General features: G+C 33.2%; 2 protein-coding genes across 3 annotated transcripts; both read right to left on the reverse strand.

The window, feature by feature from the left end:
- Positions 1 to 9: 9 nt before the first annotated feature.
- On the reverse strand, positions 10 to 2875 carry LOC115878062. Its single transcript, XM_030894417.1, has 2 exons — positions 2352 to 2875; positions 10 to 2051 (listed from the first exon to the last, which is right to left on the reverse strand). The coding sequence occupies exons 1-2, from the start codon at positions 2691 to 2693 to the stop codon at positions 522 to 524; spliced, it is 1872 nt and encodes a 623-aa protein (XP_030750277.1). The 5' UTR covers positions 2694 to 2875; the 3' UTR covers positions 10 to 521.
- A 15-nt stretch (positions 2876 to 2890) lies between these two features.
- On the reverse strand, positions 2891 to 9434 carry LOC115878071. 2 transcript variants are annotated; one of them, XM_030894425.1, is made up of 3 exons: positions 9297 to 9434; positions 5090 to 5286; positions 2891 to 3523 (listed from the first exon to the last, which is right to left on the reverse strand). In XM_030894425.1, the coding sequence occupies exons 1-3, from the start codon at positions 9370 to 9372 to the stop codon at positions 3206 to 3208; spliced, it is 591 nt and encodes a 196-aa protein (XP_030750285.1). In that variant the 5' UTR covers positions 9373 to 9434; the 3' UTR covers positions 2891 to 3205. The 2 variants fall into 2 exon arrangements, with proteins under 2 accessions (XP_030750285.1, XP_030750293.1); XM_030894433.1 differs by having other exon boundaries at positions 3407 to 3532.
- Between the last annotated feature and the right edge of the window lie 11000 nt (positions 9435 to 20434).

Below are 20434 nucleotides of genomic sequence, written 5' to 3' on the forward strand. Positions count from 1 at the left end.
CACCTGCAATGAATTTATGTCTCTTCAAAATACTATTAAGGTTGCCTAAAACTTTATCGTTTTTCAAATATGTCCAAAATAACCCATATTTTACATTGAAAATTAAAAAAATATATATATTTTTGCTCACATTTTGAGCACCACTGTTTTTTTCTGGGTTTCTTTTTTTTGTAAATTTAATCTTTTCTAAATTTAATCTACTTATGTTGCCATAATATCAAGTTATTATGCTTTTTACCAAAAATTAAAGAAGAAATTAAAGAAAATTACGAAAAATATCAAATTATTGAAAAATATTTTTTGCGTAAGAAACCTCATGGAGTCGAAATTTTTCCCTAAAAATATTTGCACTTATTGAAGACTCACCCTGTATACACATTTCTCCCTAGATAGGGTGACCAGATTTATTTGCAGAAAAGTAGGACAACCAGGACAAAAAAGCCTGATTTTTAATAAAAAAACCTGACATTTAACAAATATATTTATATAAAAAAATGTAACAATTTCTACTTAGGTAAAAACTACTTATACTTTTCAGAAGAACCAATTTCTTTTAAAATATTGGGATTGTCCATCAAATAATTATAATATTCCTCACAAGACATTTTTAAATTAAATTTTAACACTATGAGGCTTTTTATTGATTCGATAGATAAACGGTTTCTTTCTTTGGTCCACTGCGCTGCGATTAAAGAAAAAATTCGCTCGACGGCAGCATTATGTGCCGGAATAGCAAAGTAAAATTCACAAATTTTAAGCAATTCTGATGATAAATCAATGTGTTTTAATTGCTTAAAATAGTAAGACCACTTTTTATCTAAAGATAATGATAAAAATTCCTCATTTTGAATCTTTGTTGTCAAACTGTCTTTTAATAAAATGATTTCATCAATTAGTTTTGTGTCATTAATTTCTACCCCTTTTTTGGATAAAAATTCAATACAGGGCAAAATATCATTAAATTTAAAGTTTGTATCATTTAAAAGCATCCATTGAAATGAATTAAATTCTGCCAATGGAGCGGCCCATTTTTCTAAATAGTCTATACATTTAGTATAGAATTGCCATACTTGCTCCTTAAAATCATTAACTTCTTTTTGTAATCCCTTTTCCCTTAACACATTTAACTGACTTCTTACTTTTAATGGTATAAATTGCTCGGAGAGCCTTCCTTGTAGTGCTGTGAGGACTGATGCAAGAATGTCCTGCACTTCCAAAATGGAAATATTTTCTTTTTCAATTAACGCAACGTTTACATGGAAAATGTGCATAGTTGAATCTAACAACCACAAATACATTTCTGAAAATTCACTCTCAAAAAATTTTCTTAGCATAGCTGGACAGTCTTGCTGAGATTCAAAGTAGGATTTAAGTGCCGGATAGAGTTTAAGAATCCGTTCAATGGCTGGGAACATGGATAGCCATCTTGTTTTGCTATGATATAAAAGTGGTTGATAGGATATTTCAACAAAGTTGCAAAATTCTTTTAATGCTTCCGTTCTTACCGTGTAGATTGAAAAGTAGTTAAATATTTTGAAGATGATGTAGTCCACATCACACTGCAGTGAATCAGCTCCATGCTGTATACAATTATGAAGAATATGGGCTGGACAACCTATACCAACTATATCTGAATTTAAGTCTTGCTTCATGTTGCTTAAAACATTTTTCTGTCCTCGTCTTGCGAGACCTCCAAAGTTTACATTAGCATTGTCACCGGAAAAAGCAATACACTTGGAAGTAATGTTAAATTTTTTTATGGTTGTTATCAGATATTTTGATATGGCTTCAGCCGTTTCACTTGAAAGGGCAGATAATTCCAATACCTGTGTCTGAATTCCGTTGAACCATTGAAAGTACTGGACAACAACAGGAAACATTTTAGTAGCTCCATGATTACTTGCATCTGTACCGATACCATAGAAATTTACAGAATTTAGACTTGATATTAATGTTTCTTGTGCGTGAGGTGAGAGTACATGATTAACAATTGCTTCGGTTTTTGTTCTTCCGCATCCAAATTTAGCAGTTATTTCTGAATCCGGAATTATCTAAAAAAACACAAAGAATATGTTAAAACTTAAAATTTGCTATTAATAACTGCATAGGTACCTTTTTTAATAACGGTATTTTTTTTCCTAGTAACTTTTGGCTGAGCTGTTTTTACTAAATTGAATAAATAAATATTTAAATACATTTTAGTACAGCCAAGTACATAATATTTTTATTATCAGATCACAAAAATGTCTAAGCTTATTTTTTTTTATTTATTTCTGACTTTTAACTCGAAGGTGAAGAAGTGTTTTTAAAACACGCTGTATATATTTTTTACTGCAAAATTGGGTACCTACCTTTTTAAGAAGAGATGAAGTGCAGTCCAACGATCTATAAGACTGATGGTGCGAAACGGTGTGATATGCTAATGTACCTTCTGCAGCTTTAAGTTTAAAATCAACTGAACTATTCTTTTGGACGAAAAAGTTATCCAGTTTCATGCAAGAGGAAGAGGCTTGAAGACTTTTCTTGTGTTTTTCCGTAGAAATATGTTTTTCCAAATCTGCTGCTCCTTTGCTGCCAACAGAAACAAACGAATCACAAGGCACACATTTGGCTTCTTCTTCGTTTCGGCCTTTTACAAAAAGTTTGTATTTTGTCGCCAGTTTTTCGGTAAATTTACACTTTCTTTTAGACATGATGTTTACTTGCTGCTGCTGAACTTAAACTGAACTATGAATACTCAACTGTGAAACTGTGAAGTGAAACCAGGTGAAACGTCGGTTTTTATATACTCGGGGGAAACCCGCAGTCAAAAGTCAAAACAAAACAATTAAAAGCGATTTCGATTTTACGCACGCTCTCTGGTTGTGTCGATCGGTATGGGTTGGTTGTGTCGGGTCGGTATCGATATACGCGACGACCGACGCGGCGCGGCGTTGCCAGCTTGAGAAAGTCGGAACCAGGAATAATGATAATGTGCGTTTTTAGTTATTTAGAATTTTCGATTGATAAAAAGCCGGACACGACAAAAAGCCGGCCTGACGTTTTCATTTAAGCGAAAAAGCCGGACATGTCCGGCTTTATCCTGACGTCTGGTCACCCTACCCTAGATAACCTATGGAAACAACCAAAACGGTCCATCTTGTACATTCTTTCAACCATTATTCTCTAATTTATTTAAACATAAAACTACATTTACTGTTATCAATTAGTTTGTAGGCCTATAATGTACTATATGCTCGTGACCACGATACTCGTGATAATTATCCGTATAGACTAGTAACTGATACGAATTGATCATTCTTTCATGATTATCATGAACGAACCACATTGTAGCATTTCCAATATTTCCAGATAATATTTTTCCAATAATGGTATGTCCCTGATAATTAATTCCGCCGATATACAAAGCTTTGCCGTCTTCCATGCCTCCATTAACTGGATGTAAATGATTGGGAATGATATGGACGTTTGTGTTTTCTTTTGGAATCCAGATAAACCTTTGAGGAAATAAAGTGCAGAGGATCTAAAACTTCTATATAAAGAAAATTTGAATTAAGGTTTTAAACAAAGGCTAAAGAATACAAGAATGTGTAATGCGCATGTTAATACTTCTTGTTTATCATTTTTATACTTTTATGTATATTTTATACTTTTATGTATATACCGGGTGCGCCTCAAAAGTGGCTCACCCCTATAACTACGGAACTATAAACGAGATTTGATTAGTTAGTTAGTATATGACATAAATTAGGATTGATTGACGTATTCAATTGCTTTTGGTCCCTTCCTGTTTCGCCGGAAATGACTACAACTTTTAATTTTTAAACGGCACCCTCGGTATTTTTTTAGAAAATGACATTCTGAATAGAATGACATATTATATGTCAAATTTTGACATTTTCGCTTAAAACAAAATTAAATTTTAAAATCCAATCTAGAGTGCCATGGTTATGTTAAAAACACTAATTCTTAATCAAGGAGCCTTGGAAAAATAGATTTGATTCTCTAATGTTTTTAGTGTCTTATCCTGGCCTGTTAGAAAATGCTCAAATCGTATTTTTAATCATGCCTCAATTTTTTCAAATGGAACGAGGGTGTCTCATTAGCATATTTTGAAAAAGCATTTTTTTACGAATAATTTGGTACCACACACTTGGTATTTCGAGTCAAATTTTCGTTACGAACCGCAAGCTATAATTTCAAATAAACCATATGCGAAAATGTCAAAAGTTGACATATGATATGCCATTCTATTAGTTAGAGTGTTATTTTCTATCGAATAAAGTAAAAAAGTACCAAGGGTGCTATTTAAAAATCTAAAGTTGTAGTTATTTCCGGTGAAACAGGAAGTGTCCGAAAACAATTGAATACGTCAATCAATCCTAATTTATGTCATGTACTAGCATACCAAATCTCGTTTTTTTACTGTAGAAATAAAAAAGTTATAGGAGTGAGCCACTTTTGAGACGCACCCGGTATACTGAGTTTGGATACGAGTAAATAAGTAGTTCTTTGTATGTCGTGAACGTTGTATAAAGTTTATTACAATAGTGATTTGATTATATTTCAAGTTTAAAAGCCGCAGCGAGAAGAAATGGAAAAAATACGTTTCTAGGTAAATAAACAAACAATTAATATTCTGCACTCCACCTTTTTAGCTTTTTTATTGAATATGATCATTCTTTTTCTAATAGGTTCAACGTATTGGGCATAATATACATTATATACCTACTAGTTTTGTAACTTTTTCTAAAATTTTGATAATTTTTCCTTTCAATAATTGGCATAACACCAGAAAAAACCGTAGGCAAAACTTTTACCAAAAATATAAATAAATAAAGATTGTTCATAACTAAATACCTAAGTGTAATAATACGTAACAGAAACTTCAAAATTAAATTTGACAAACCCCCCACTTGAGTCAACACATGATTCCATTTACAAACTAATTTTATGAGCTAAAAATTGAAATTTACATTAACGTTAATATTAACTATTTTGCACGACACAGTCTGACAAATTGCAACAAATTGCTCTTATTGAGCCTTGTATTCCATAGTCATTGGTTTTAATGGTAAGGTATACCAACCTGGGCAAAGTTCCAAGCTTCTCTAGCTCCATCCTTGGCAGCCACAACTTTTTTTCCGGGACTTATGACAGCTGGATATATTCCGGTATGCTTTTGGACGGCTACTTGACCTATATAAATGTTTTGTCCATTTGTATCTTTACCAGCGATATAGGCGTCGTGTGGTACAGTTCCGGAATAGTCCCGCCAATAATATTCTACAAAAAAAATGGAATATTTTATATTATGTATGCCAAAACACCTGTTGTAACAACTGGAATAATAATCGCAAAATAAAATACTAGTTCACCGGAATACAGCAAAACATTTTACTTTTGCACTGGACTTGCGTTTCGCTAACCATGTCAGCATTATCAGCAGATTATAAAAAACAATTTTTGATTTTTTAATCTACTGCTGATGATACTAACATGGTGATGTGCACATGCAAGAGCAAGACCAAGACTCCCTTTATTCATGCAGTCCAATAAGTAATATTGCCTTAGTCTTCCAGTTCTGGCAGTCCACTCTTGCAGGGTCCAATATGCCTATATAATGGTCTTTGTGTTGCTGCAAGACATTTGCAAGTCCTGCAGATAGAAAATCTTTAACCTTTCAGAGGTTGCGCGCGGACTCACAGTCCGCAGGTACCTATTTTACCATAAATTTCAAATGTCTGGAAATATCAGATACTGCGCCGGCCGCCGCTTAGTATCTTCCTGTCAATTTTATACTGATATGCGGAGTGCCAGTCCACGCGCGACCGTTTGTGATACTTTTTTACAATAATTTTATAATATCGAACAAGGTAAGTTATTTTACTGATTTGTTTTAATTGAAAATAAGTATTAAATTGTGATAAAAACAGTGAATAATCGACATTTTTTATTAAGTACCTAAGTATTATTTTTTAGATGTAGGTACTCATATGACGCAGAGCATGAACGATTGCATCAGTTCAAGCAAGACTGTTAGCAAAAAAAATGACGAATTAACTACTGAATATGACGATGACCAGGAAAAAGTGGACATTATAGAAAGGTAAGAGCTCGAAATAAACTCTCATACAGAAAAAGAAATTTCAGATTCTAAAGCACTGATACAGTATTACGAGAGGATCGGCACTACAGAATTTTGATAGGCAGAAAAACAGACCAATTCGTTAAGGTACTTTCAGGCTGAGAGCGTCGAGCGTCGCGTCGCGTTTGCGTCGCGTCCGCGAGTCGAAATGGAATCAATTCACTTTACTTAAATTAGACCGTTCAGGCAGACAGCGTCGAGTTTGGCGTTGCGCTAGCGTCCGCTGAGTCGAGTTCCGTCGGGAGTCGAGTTCAATGGAGCGGACGCGATGCAAACGCGACGCGACGCTCGACGCTCTCAGCCTGAATGTGCCTTTTACTCTTGTGTACAGTGTCACAATTTCGTATATAAGAGCACACACAAATGTTCTGTAATCACTGTTTCACGGATTGAATTTTTCACTCGATTTTTCGTTATTACTGGTTATTTCTGTTTTTAAATAATATCTATTAGTTAATATTTTTGTGTGTTTTGTGTTGGTTAACATTTTATGTTTTTGTTTGATAGTCGTAATGAAGCAAGTCAATAAATCATTTGTATTTTGATTATCATATTATTTTGTGTCTTTACACAACTAACAACAACATAAGATCTCTTGATTTTACCTAACCATCTTTAGTTTAAATTATTCTCAGAATTATAGTGTTTCCGCTTCATATTAAAACCATATACTTTTTTAAACTTCATATACCAACTCGCTATTTTATTACATTTTTCGACAACTATTTTCATATCTCATAATTTTTCTATAATATTAACCTATACCTATCACTTATAGTTTTCGTGATAAAAAATAAAACAAGTGTAAAACTGACAAAAACATGATCTCGAATAAGCTTCGGTTAAATAAAAAAATTCGGCATATTGAAAGCTGAAATTTGGTTTATAGGTAAAGGAAAGTCGACATATTCGATCTGTCTAAATCAATCGACTAGAAAGCAAACAGGGATATCCAAAAAATATTTATTTACCTCTGTTACTCAATCGCTCAAATCATTGCTATTTTAAATTCAAATCTATATTATTAAAAAAAAATCGAAACTCAAATAAAATTTCTTTTCAACGATATATCATATTCGTGAAAAGTTATTTTTTGATATCCAAACGGTTAATTTGGACAGATCGAATACGTCGACTTCCGTTAGCTTATTATAACCCGGGGTCGTATTTTCGAAACCATGCGGAGCTAAAGTCGTGTACAAAATTTGGTAAACTTCGCATGAAAATAAGAAAACTGTATTTTCGAATAGTTTCGAGGGCTTCGTGCATGACTATTTTCGTATGCGGTGGTTCGAGTGGGTATACACCATTCGAATGTGAAACTTCGTATGCGATTATTGCGATTCCAACCTATTTTTCTGTTTTTGTTTATTGTTTATTGTGAATTGCGATTAATAAATTATTTATTTTCAACAATTCTGAAAAATGGCTGGACTAAATTTTCTTATTGAAAGAAATATTTTAAATGCTTTGGAAGAAGCTGAAATCTTGGCGGATAGAGGGGATACAATCTACCATCCGTTTTTGAACCCCTTTGAGTTGTCTGATAATCAATTTGTTAAATTATATAGATTAACAAAACCTATGGCCTATGAGTTATTAGGTCTGTTGGAATCTCACCTTACACATCCTTCTAGGATATCGGCATTAAGCATACCAAGAGAAGTAAGTACCTACAATAGGTAAATAATACACGCTATAAAGTGTTTAAGGCAATGCTCCTCGAATGTTTTTTTTTAGTTAAAATTTATTAATTACTTTATATTTAAGTATATTATTTGCAGCTTTTAACCACATTAACGATTTTTGCAAGTGGGAGTTATCAGTAGGATATAGCAAGAAATATGAATCATGCAATTTATTTCTGTTTTTTGTTCTGCAGAAACAAACCCTCCTTTCTTATAATTTTCTTGATCCATTACAACATTCAATTTTGCACAGTCTCTTTTTTAGCTGACCATACCTACAGGTATGGTAGGTTATTAAGATCGGGAAAAAAAGTTTTTTTAATTTCACTCAAAATGAGTTATTTGGGTCATAAATGACCTAAATACAAAATATTTTCATGGTGTCTGTCTGTCTGTCCGTCTGTAACATGATAACTCAAAAACCGCTAAACCGATTTTAACCAAATTTGGCACAAAAATACTGTGGCAACCGAGAATCTGGCCATTAGTTTTTGGTGGGGGTGCGGGGTTGGTAAGGGGATTAAAAATTTAAAAAAATCGTAACTACAAAATTACAGTAGCCAGCGAAACGCGGTTTTCAATTTAAGATTAGGAATAATATTTGCAACAAAATTTGTAATAACATCAAAATCAGTCAAAGTCGCAGTTTTTGAGATATTCCTTGTTTCCGTAGTCCGTTTTTGAGAAAATCCGTGTGGAGAACTCCAAACTTCCATCGGACGCGACCCCAGGTGGCGGATAGGGAAAATATCCGCGGACCAAAATTAGAAAAAATTCCTTTACTTTGAAACTAAAAGAACTGCCTACCAACTTTTTATTAACATATTTTAGTATGAGCGGCTATACGTGCCTCCTGGCGCCAATTTTTGTAAAATAATACTGAATGTATGGAATTATAGAAAAGATATTATTGAAAAATCCATAACATAAACAACAACAAAACTAAGCAAATAATTTAAGGTTAAATTATGTTATATGTCACAAACTGTCGCAAATACGGTCTCTTCTTTTTTGTCACTGATCATGTTCAAAATAGGTTTTTAAATTCGTGCACGAATTTTCTCGCACGAATTAGATCATATGGGAGAAAATTCGAGTACATATACATACGAAAATATGACCCCCGAATTTCAACTTTTAAACTGTTCAGTACATGATTTTACAAATGTTTATCCAAGATCATGTTTTTGTCAATTTTACACATGTTTTATTTATTATCTCAAAAAATGTTAGAGGTAGATATAGTTAGTATAATAGAAAAAATTATGAGATCTGAAAGTAGTTCCCAAATATGTAATAATATACCGGGTGTTCTTTTTAAATGATGCGACAACACTGTAACAGCAGGTTCTTATAATATGTAAAAATCCTATCACCGGTTCTCCCTAAACGTTTAATGTACCATCGCCGTCAATCACTCTACACATATTAACGAGTATATTTAGAAATACAACACTTACCATTTAGTGAAATAGTAAAACCAACCAAGAAGCACAAAACAAGTAAAATTAAGTTAACGTAACCAACACCCATCATTGTAGACCAGATAAAATATTAATAGTTCTATGTCTGACTAAAACGACAAAACTTTTGTATAGAAATACACATACATAAAACATATATTTTTTTAATTTAAATATCGCATATTGTTTTTATTATCACGGGGTCAAAATCATTGTACAGCTTGTCAACAAGTTAAATTAAAAACATTTTCGAACTTTTTTCGATTGGATAACGTTTGAACTGTATTTCATACAGGGTCGGCAATTTTTATATTTCATACAGGGCCGTGAATTTAGGTCCTATAAGAAATATGGAAAACTGTCATTTTTTAAATGTTCCATAAAATGACTAAAACCCATGTGATTTTATTTCCAAAAAAATCAGATACCCGTTGTACTTTTTGTTATATAAACCAACCAATATTTCTAGTATAATGATGATACTTTGAAAACTTTTGGCTTCATTGGGTAAGCAAAGAATATTATATGACTAATATTCTTTGCTCATCCCAAGTAGCATTTTCACGACTTGCGACCACATGTTTACTAAACACAACGTTGGATTAGTTACAAAAAATAGTTAGTTCCGTACCTTAGGTATTAAAATAAATGTAAACGTTGTTGTAACGTTGTGCCGACGTTGAACTAGTACTACAACAAAGTAAACTCTTCTGCGACGTCGAATAAACGTTGTCTTGTAACCTTTTTTGTTTAAGAGACCTTTAGGTGATTCGGACAACGTAGTTACAATGTTGGGCAATAAAGAGTTTTCCGACGTCACTTTCAGGACCTATTCCAACGTTATGCAAACGTCGTCTGTTTTATTAATTCCAACGTTGTTTAGATTTCCTTATTCTTACGTTGGTAGGACGTCGAGCCACTACCTTTTTGCAACTGTATTGAACCATAACCTTAAATCTTAAATTTTCAGTTCATTGTTCTGTTCAGTCAGACAGTTCAGTGCTGTTTATGTTTTTAGAAAAAAAAATTCATTAAAATGGGACGTAAGAAAGGCACATATAAAACTAAATTTAAATATACATCGACATATTACCGATACTTTATCCACTCCCTCGTTTATTTAGAATATAGAGGGGGCGCAAACTAGACTCTAGGATGACTATATTAGGCAATCTTGCGACTAGTATACTACCTGTTAAGGCTGAATTCCGACTTTATTAGTCCAGTATGCGACTACTCGAACTACTCCATCTTAATCTCCAAAACAACAAAGTGAAAGCCGCCATGTTGTTGAATAAGAAAACGTTTCGTTCCTAAAATAGCAATTCCTGCTTTTTGAATACATTAACTTGAAATATTTGAGCCTAAACAACACGCGGAAGCAATTGTTTTTCGACTGCGAATAAATTATTCTCATTTTACTAAAAAAAAAATTCAAGAAATTTTTTAAAACTTCTTTAATTTTAAGGCCCGTTAGTATTTTTCAAAGTAGAAACAATACATTTATCAATAAAGTTGTTTGCGTTTAACTTTTTTGCCTTGGGTAACGAGTTACGGAGTTGGTTAAAGTGTTTCAATAATTATAATCTTCAAACATCCTCCACACTTAAATACTTTTGTTTTGTTTTCCTTTACTGCCATCTGACCTATGTCTCTTACTAAATCATAAAAATAATATTTTTACTATAATTATCCCAACTTAGGATAAAACGCGACTTAGACGCCATATTATTATAGTTTTGTATTTCTGTGAATTAGGATTTTAAACAACGTTGCAGTTTGTACTAAATTAGGCTGCTAGCCAACGTCGGTATCCAACGTCGTTTCGACCCAAAAATTATTCTCCAAACTAGTGCAGACTAGGGTTGGCACGAGGTTGTGCCGACGTTGCGCCCCGACGTTTGGTCGCGTGACACAACGTTGTCCCACGTCCAAATGCTGCTTGGGATTAGTTACAAGCAAAGATGGTCTTTGGTTACAAGGGTTATAGCGAAATATGAAAAACTTTAAATATATCAATTTAATAAAATCAATCCACATAATACGATCTATCGAGTAAAAATACTTGCAATAATGTTTGGACTGATATATTGTAACTACACTCACAGGCACGGAAAAACGCACCTTAAAATTTACTCTATTTAAACGTTCTAGTGGACCGATTTTGATGATTTTTTTAACGAATTTGTAGCTAAATTATTTGATTTTTCAGTCATCATCATCATCATTTTCAGCTTATTCAACCATTTCTCATAATGGTGTCGTAGCCTTCCTTACATACTCCTTTTGTAGTTGGGCCCATTGTTGTCTATTGTTGGCTATGCGGACTTTGCGGACCCAAGTTATCCCTGCTAATTTCTTAATACCATGGCCCAATCTCAGGTTTAGTCTTCTTCTAGGTCTCTTCATTCCTCGTGAGTACCATGCTGTAATTTTTGTAGTCCATCTGTTATCCGTTCTTCTTATCAGGTGTCCTGCTCATTGCCATTTGAGGCATTTGAGTGTGAATGACATCTATTACCTGGATCTTTTGTCGAATCCACTCTAATCTTTTACTGTCTCTCTTCGTTATTTCCAGCATATTTCGTTCCATTGAACTTTGTGCGACTTGCAGTTTCCTTGTGATGTCCGTTTTAAGTGTCCAGGTTTAGCATGCATAGGTCATGACTGGTAGTACACATTGGTCGTACGTTTTCTTCGTTAGAGTGGCATTCTAAATTTGAATATGATTGAATTTCTTCCATAAGTGCTTCATGCTAACTTAATTATTTTGTTTATTTCTGGTAGTAGAGATTCCGAGCTGTGTATTAGGTGTCCTAAATATATACAGGGTGTCCCACTTCAAACGAAACACAGCAATTTGAAGGCATTTCTGGTGTGAAAAGGACAAAACGGTGAAGCACGTCAACTTTATTTTCGAAGGGGAAATAAGATGCGACTATTTTTGAAGCTCCTAATTCAAACCCCACGCGGGGGTGACATCCATTCTTAAAATCTTAAATGTAAAGCGGGGTCGCATAGCACATCATTTGATAGCCTTTTTTCAGCGCCGTCTCATTTTTAGAGTTTCTGTCACATTTGGTGGAATCGGGCTGAAAAATAAACTTTTCATAAATTGATGATGCTTTGATATTTGATTACTTGTACAGGAATCGAAATGGGGTCTAAAATAAGAAATTTAGATTAAATCAACGATAACTCAATTCTAATTAAGTTATTTAATTCTTTCTGAGTAATTAAAAATATTAAAATTAAAGTGATTAATTAATTTATTTATGATTAGGATATTTCTATTTAAGAAATAAGATGCGTAAAACTGCGAATTAAAATGCAAAAAATAGAATTTAAATTCATAGAGGATCATCGTTTTCAACAATATAAATGATAATTTTTAACATGTGGCTGCAAGGAGAATTATTCATTACATTAAATATTGCTGTTACAAAACATTATACAAAACACATTATAATATCTTAAAAACGCGAATTTACAGTTTTAAACTGTAAATTCATAAGTATCGTAAGATTTTTACGACGTATAACTGTGTTCATCAGATGGAAAATGTATTATTTGTGGTTGCTCTGGGTTTAAAATATCAGCACAGACATTTTATATAAAATTATTTTTATACAATTTTTTTTACAACTCTTTTTTTTAATTTCGGTTTGGTTTGGTTAGGTTAGGTTGTAATTGTTGTACATATTATTAAATAAAAATTATTTAAAAAAAAAACGTGCAAATCCACCTCGTCTAACGAGGGTTCCGTTTATACAATTTATACAAGTTTGCAAGGACATATTATAAATAAATGTTAGACACCACATAAGTACACGAAAATTATTAAGTACCTAGGTACCGGTTTTTTGTCGAAAGATATTTTCGTCAAACTTATTACAGATATTACACATTTTAATACGGCAACACTATCGCTTTCAGATCCAGACCGTCTTCGATATGCCTTCGCTGGCCGAATTAGAGAAAATAAGTGTTTTATGCATTGACCGCAGAACGATTGGTGTCTCCACCGTATAGCACTTGAGACGTAACGGGAAATCAAATCAGCCTTTTCACGAATTCGTCCATTAGGTTGGGTATCTTCCCAATTCTCTCAATCAACGTTAGAAAGGTATTAATTTTTCAACTTTTGCGACGTGATTGACAATATAAAAACGCAATTTTAGCGCCTAGGTATAAAAGTAAACCACATTTAAGCCTAAACACAAAAGTACTTATTATTATATAATTAATAATTTATTATTAAACTAATTTTAAGTGTCAAATTAAACGACCGTAACTATATTTTCTCGATATATAGGTATATCATACAAAGTACACATTAAGTATATCATACATAATTACATACAAAGTATTATATTATAATATGTATTATAGTCTATGTATTATAATTTAAGAGCTAGCAATGTTTTCGAGAAAGTATTTTAAGAAAGCTGGCTTTTTGATATATCTTATAATATTCTCTCTGGAACAGCATGCGGACCGTCTGGCTGCCGATGCCGATACATGTTGCGCTCACTACTGCGCATCGGAAGAATATCATAAATATATTGTTTTTATTTAGTCCGTTAAATTCTAGTATGAAATTATTCTAATATTCTATTATTGATTCTAGTATTAGCCCAGCGTGTAGAGTTTCCGGCTATGAGGCGAGGAGTCCGAGTTCGATACCGGCTCGTGGTATAAAAAAGTCTTATATTTTTATATAATGACTTGTACTGGTTTTGGGTTTAGTTGGATTAGAAGTATTCTCTCAGAAATGGACACAAAACTATTCACTGATCGATGCAATGTGTTGTTAATTATTAGGCCTACTGTAATATAATGGCAGACCCTGTATATAACATTAATCGTTGGTTTGTTACATATTTAGCAATAGGAAATCTGTTGCAACTATTGCATACCCAGCAGAAGCTATGGCCTTTTCATAGACCAATGCCTGTAATTAACGATATTAATAAGGATACTTTTGCCGTGAACTAGAGTGTTTCATTCCATCTCAACCAATACGTTATAAAAAGTATTACATGGCGATCCTGTCGAAAAAACAGAAGCAAAAATGAGCAGTATATTGTAAAGAGCATTTGAAAAATTTTATAAATAATGGCCAATAATCCATTTTGGTGTCGTCCATCGTTATCTCAAGAAGTATCTCCGCAGTATACTTGATATTCTCCAATATTGTATAGCCCAGAATTAGGCCATCTCATCTTACTAACACCCATTATATCGATGTTCAAACCATTCATCTATCTTATCTATTTTTCCACCTTTATACATTGTACGGTAATAACATTCCAAGTACCAATTCGTATAGCTAACCTGGGGATTCTTAGCAGCCTCTGACCATCTAAGGCCCGCCGCGAACTGAGGCCCTTTTGTTTGTTTGAAATTGTCATGCTTATTGTACTAGAGAGCCGTAATGGAGTGGTTTTCCGTTGCCTTCTTCTTCGTCCTTGTCTGAACCAGTTCAAGATCGTTTCTTATGTGCTTCAGTACTGGAACTGCTGCTGCCCATTTCCAGGATTGATTTTGATTCGCCCCTGGTATTTCATTTCCTCGGTAGTACCCATATCTGGGAATAAGTTTAGTCTGCTCCACAAGCAAGACCTGTTTGGCGAGGGAGACCTACCAGTAGCTACACTACCGCCGTAGGTAACTATCATTAAGTAGTAATTGTCAATTTGCTAAGGCTTTATGCTATGGGCTTTAGGTTAGTATATCAGGACGTCAACGGTTAATAGAAATGTTATTTGTTAAATTATTAACGTTTAACAGCTAACGTGCGGTCTGACATATCCCTATGCTATATTATGTATAATACAATATAAACAACACCTTTTATAACAACTCCTTTTATTAGCAGCATTTATTGACAAATTATTTAAAGTATAAGAAAAATACAAAAATAAAAGCTAGGAAAATAAATACTAGTAGATCATAACAAAAAAATAATTTTAGAGTATTTAAACCTCTTGGCCTATCTGATACTCAGTCAATGCAGATTTTTAACCTTTTTGTAGAAAACAGATCTACCTATAATCGTTTTTTTTTATGTCGTTATCGTGCAGTAGATCATATTCATTAGTATCACATACGTATTTTAAATTGTTTTACGCAATTTTAGTGAACTTCATTATTTTTTATCGTTCTTCATTTAGAAGTGAAGACTTGTAATCAAATGTTGTGCCAGATTTTTGAAAATTTGGTCTGAATCATCTTCTCCCATTCATATCTTCCAATTTCAAGTGTATCTTCTAACTCGTAATATTTTCGCTAAATCTAAAAAATCTAAATTTTAATGTTGAAGATTTTAGGCCAAACTTAAAAAAAAATTAAGTGTTATTAAACTTTATATATTTGTTTTCTATTACAGTACCTACTTATATAATGTATAATTTTTGGCATAACTTGGTATTGTATTTGTAAATATTTTTTTGAAAAATGTTTCATGAAAAAAGTTTTCTCAATATTATTTATTTACTGGTGTCCAATTCAGTGAAATTCAGTATAAAAAAAATCAAAATAAAAATTACAAAAACATACAAAACGTTGTTAAATTAGAAAAGGGTAGATCATACATTTAAAAAAACCATAATCAAACAATCAATATGAATAGAAATGAAACTTGTAGAAAGTATGGACAGACGAACATGTATGCACGTAGCAATTATATGCAAAACATCCAATACTTGGTACACTCCAGAGCGTTGCTATTTCCCTCACTAAAACACAACCGCAATATCTAGGGATATTTTAAATATATGCGTATAATTTTATTTTAAACTGTTGTTTATTTTTGTTTATTATAAATATACAAAATTAACTTGTAATTTAGTGAAACAAATCAAAAACTTTCAAACAACAGTTTATTTTCCCCAAAAAAAGACAATTTTGAAAATGTCAAAAAATGTATGAAAATTAAACAACATGACCTCCTCGATTCGTGACAACTTCTCGGCACCGTCTGGGCATATTCAGGATAAGGTTGTCGATGTCCTGTTGGGGTATTTCATTCTAAGCCTCGCGAAGCGTTAAAAAAAGAATTCTTCTGTTTTCTCTTGGTCTTTCCATATGATGAAGCCTTCTGCCAAGCATGTCTCACATGTGCTCGATGGGGTTTAGGTCTGGAGACTGTGCTGGCCATGGTAACACATAAATATTGCTGTTCTCCAAAAATTCCGTTGCAATCCTGGAAGTATGGGGTCTGACATTATCATGCATGTAAACAAAGTTGGGACCAATCACTGCTGCATATGAAACAACAACTGGTACCAGTATCTGATCCACGTATGATCGACCAGTCAAAAAATTCTCCAGCAAAATGAGGTCGGTCCTTCCCTCGATACTGATTCCTCCCCAGACCATAACTGTCCCCCTCGAAAAGAGTGCACTTCCTGGACATTGCGGAGGCGGTTTGCATTGTTAGGCTCTCTCCACACGCGAACTCTTCTAGAATCAGGTTTAATTCCAAACCGGGATTCATCACTGAAAAGCACTCTTGCCCAATTTTCATTTTGCTACAAAGAATATTCCTGTACCAACAAAAGTCGGACTCCTCGATTGCCCCATGATAATGGTTGAACTCACAAAGGTCGACGACTACGTAGGTTGTTTTCATGCAGGCGACGACGCACAGTATCGGCCGAAACTTCAGCATTATGCAATTGCTGGAGCATGATTTGCAGTTCTGGTGCCGTCACAGTAGGGCGCCTTCGAGCATTAAGTTGCAAAAAACGGTCCTGTACAGGGGTTGTAATACTAGCGCGACCCCGGTGCCTTTCCCTCACATGTCCCTCTTCTCGATATCGTGCATAAAGTCTTGAAATTACGCTTTGAGTAGTGCCCATTTCGACGGCAACCTGAGTTTGCATCATGCCACCATCCAAAAGGCCCACGGCCCTTATCATTTCTTCTCTAGTCAAATGTCTTCGCTCCATGGGTAACCAGAACTAATACCGATTTGCACGAATAAAATTAAAAGCAAGCAATGCATCTTTGTAGGGAGAATTAAAATAAAACTATCGACGAAGGAATGTTTTGTTCGTTTATTGGAAATAAACACTAAGTAAAAAAGGTAAAGTCGATTGTAAACAGCCTAAAATTATGATAAAGTAGTCGTATTTTTGCAAAGGAAATAATTGACCCGTCACAACATTCGTTAAATATTTCAGCCAAGTACTAAATTGTCCTTAGACATTGCGGTTGTGTGTATATTGGAAAGATTTGGGCATACGAGAAGATACCTCATATTGTTCCTCTCCGCATTTGCAGGATACAGGTCCATCAAGGTATAGGACATCTGGGTCATAAAATCAAATTGGGTAAAAAGAACCAAAATATGGAGATTAAAAAAAATTAAACTAGCAGGGTCCATTTGGCAAATATAAGTGATATATCAAAGAAAAAAAGGTGCCCATCAACCTAAAGAAAGAGGCATATAGCTGCATCATACATGTGCTTACGTATGGCTTAAAAACCGAAAAACAGCAGAACAACTACGAGTTGCACAAAGAACTATGGATAGAATTATGTTAGGAGTAACTCAGAGAAAAAATACGGTTGCGACTTCGTATCTATTATCTATTATTATTATAATACCCATATAGGTGAAAAGACAAAAGTGACAGATGTTCTTGACAAAAGTAATAGATATGTGGCATGATAGGATCCAGACCGATGGACTCATAAAGTCATACTATGGAGACCAAGAGGAACTACAAGAAGTGGAAAAACCTAGAAGAGATCTATATCCAAAACTGGATGGAACCAGGCTGAGGAAGAAAAAGAAGATTTTATGATATTAATTTAGTTGTTTTTAATGTTTCTCTACAAAAAACATATATCAGTCGTAATAAATTCTTAAGTAAAATATGATTTTCATCCAAGATTTTTACATTAATTTATTTTCTAAATTCATCAGAAGAATTGATGCGTCAAAATGTCCAATTAGATTATATTATTTAGAATTTTTATGCAAAATCAAAATAAGTTTTTATCATGCTATTCATTTTTGCAGTGAAGGTAAAATTGATATTAATTTTTATAATTAAATGATGTTCTATACAGTTGGAGAAAATTAATTACACTGTTTAATAATTATTGTCTGAAATAGAAAGCATAATATAGACACCTGAATCAGCTTTTGATTACATACTTCGTTGTTTCTTTGTAACCAAGAAATTAAACTACTAACAACTTATTATATTACTTAACATTAGCACTAACAATTAAAAAAGCAGAGTGATTTCAATACCTAACAGTAAGAAACACCTAAGAAATAGGCACCTGCATCATTTTAATAATACCCAGTGTTTAATTTATCTACAACAATGAATTGAAGGGGTTAGAGCAAAAAGGGTATAAGTGCAGAATATATAATTTTGAGTAATCAGAGTTTAAAGTCACTTGCTTTTTGAAAATTCTACGAAATAAAAATATTTTTGTTGTTAAAGCGTGTGACTAACAAAAAGAAGTACAAATCCAATCAATAAAGTAAAATTTTGAAATAAAAATTGGTTTAGACAAAATTTTGAATTTGATGTACTTATACCCTTTTTGCACAGACTGAAATAGTTATTTTGTTGAAGTCGATCAAATAAAACTAATTTGATTTTAAAGTAAACATTTTTATTAAAGGGAAACAATTTATTATTCATAATCTGAATCAAGGTCATGATCATCAAGGTCTTTTCCATCATCCGATTCTACATTTGCTTCATTGTTGTTAGTAGTACTGGGTCCTGGTTCTGGTTTAGCAGTTGTTGTTTTGGCCTTTTCTGTTTTCTTTCCTTTAGATTTTTGGTGGATCATGTTTGTGTAAAAAGCATGATAAATAGGTGGAATGTACTCCAGAAGGCTCTGGAGATTATTCCATTTTTCAAGTTTAATAGGCATTGAGGCTTTGTTAGATTGTTGAAGTGTTGATTCTAGGGAAAACGATGGACGTCCAGTGGAATGTAATCCGCAAGAATATTTTAAAAATGGAAACAAATCATTTAGAGTATGTTTAAACTCAAATGAAAATGTTTCCATATATTTGCCATATTTAAAATAAGCAATTTCTCTAAATTTAAGTGGCTTTCCTTCAGAGTCTTTTTTAAAATCTTTTATGAGATTGTTTAAGTTTTTGAAAGAGTAAAACATTTCCTGAGTCATATTACAGACGATAAATTTCTTTGAGGAACGAGCAATCACTGTCCTCCAATGATCAGGAATATACACTTGCGGATTCTTTTTTTTATTTTTCTCGATTAAGGCAAAGTTTCTGTCACATTCCATGTACGTATGGCCAGGTTCTAAAAATTTATGATGGATTTCTTCTAGATGAGTAGCTTTTGTTAGAAACATAAATAATTTGCAAATGTGTTTATTTTTATTTTGTCCGCCACATGAGTCACTATATGCTATCAGTTTGGTAACATTGGGGAGCAATAACTTAATAAAGTGTATTAAACAGGAACCAATTTCTTCTGATCCTCGACCTGCTACAGTTTCATCCCAAGTGTACATGTAAGCTTCACCAGTAATCAAATTATGGATGCAAATACCTTTGATGTTGTTAATAACGGAGTAGGTAATGTTTGTTGTAAATCAAAACATATTACAGTAGTATCTGTCATGTTCTTGTCCATTGTAACGTCTAAATCTTTTGCTTCAGTTGCTTTCTGGCTTTTCTTTGGTGGATTTCTAAAGCTATCTTAGCTGAATTAACACTCGCTTTATTGGCTGAATGTTTAATAATATTTTGCAAGCTATCGCACCTTGAGCAAGTATCAGTGTGAGGTTTGTGAAAACGTAGAAAACTCTGTATTAAAAATTCTGCGATAGTAAGAAAACTTACCAGGGACTTTATTATTTTCGACACAGTGTTCTTTATATAAAGAGTAAAGTTTTGTTATATTTAGCTCAGGGCATAAGTATCTAGTATTGCTATTATCTTTTCGCGAATAGTGGCTTCTGTATCTTGGAAACAGCTTTATATGTTGAATAACAAAATCTCTAGTGTCTTGGTCAATTTTATTAATACTTGGCTGTTTTCCTCGCTGATCAACCTCACAAATACCTAGAGCATCAGTTTTTTTACACACCACGGTAAAACGCTTAATTGCTTATGTCAA

The sequence above is a fragment of the Sitophilus oryzae genome, unplaced genomic scaffold, assembly GCF_002938485.1.
Source record: "Sitophilus oryzae breed Bouriz unplaced genomic scaffold, Soryzae_2.0 scaffold_1062_pilon_pilon, whole genome shotgun sequence".
NCBI lineage: Eukaryota > Metazoa > Arthropoda > Insecta > Coleoptera > Curculionidae > Sitophilus > Sitophilus oryzae.

Coding starts and splice junctions, on each gene's coding strand:
- LOC115878062 (XM_030894417.1), bottom strand. CDS start 2,693: ATGTCTAAAAGAAAGTGTAAATTTACCGAAAAACTGGCGACAAAATAC. Junction 2,052..2,351: donor CTTCATCTCTTCTTAAAAAG/GTAGGTACCCAA, acceptor GTGTTTTTTTAG/ATAATTCCGGATTCAGAAAT.
- LOC115878071 (XM_030894425.1), bottom strand. CDS start 9,372: ATGATGGGTGTTGGTTACGTTAACTTAATTTTACTTGTTTTGTGCTTC. Junction 5,287..9,296: donor TTTTACTATTTCACTAAATG/GTAAGTGTTGTA, acceptor TTTTTTTTGTAG/AATATTATTGGCGGGACTAT. Junction 3,524..5,089: donor AAGCTTGGAACTTTGCCCAG/GTTGGTATACCT, acceptor TAGAAGTTTTAG/ATCCTCTGCACTTTATTTCC.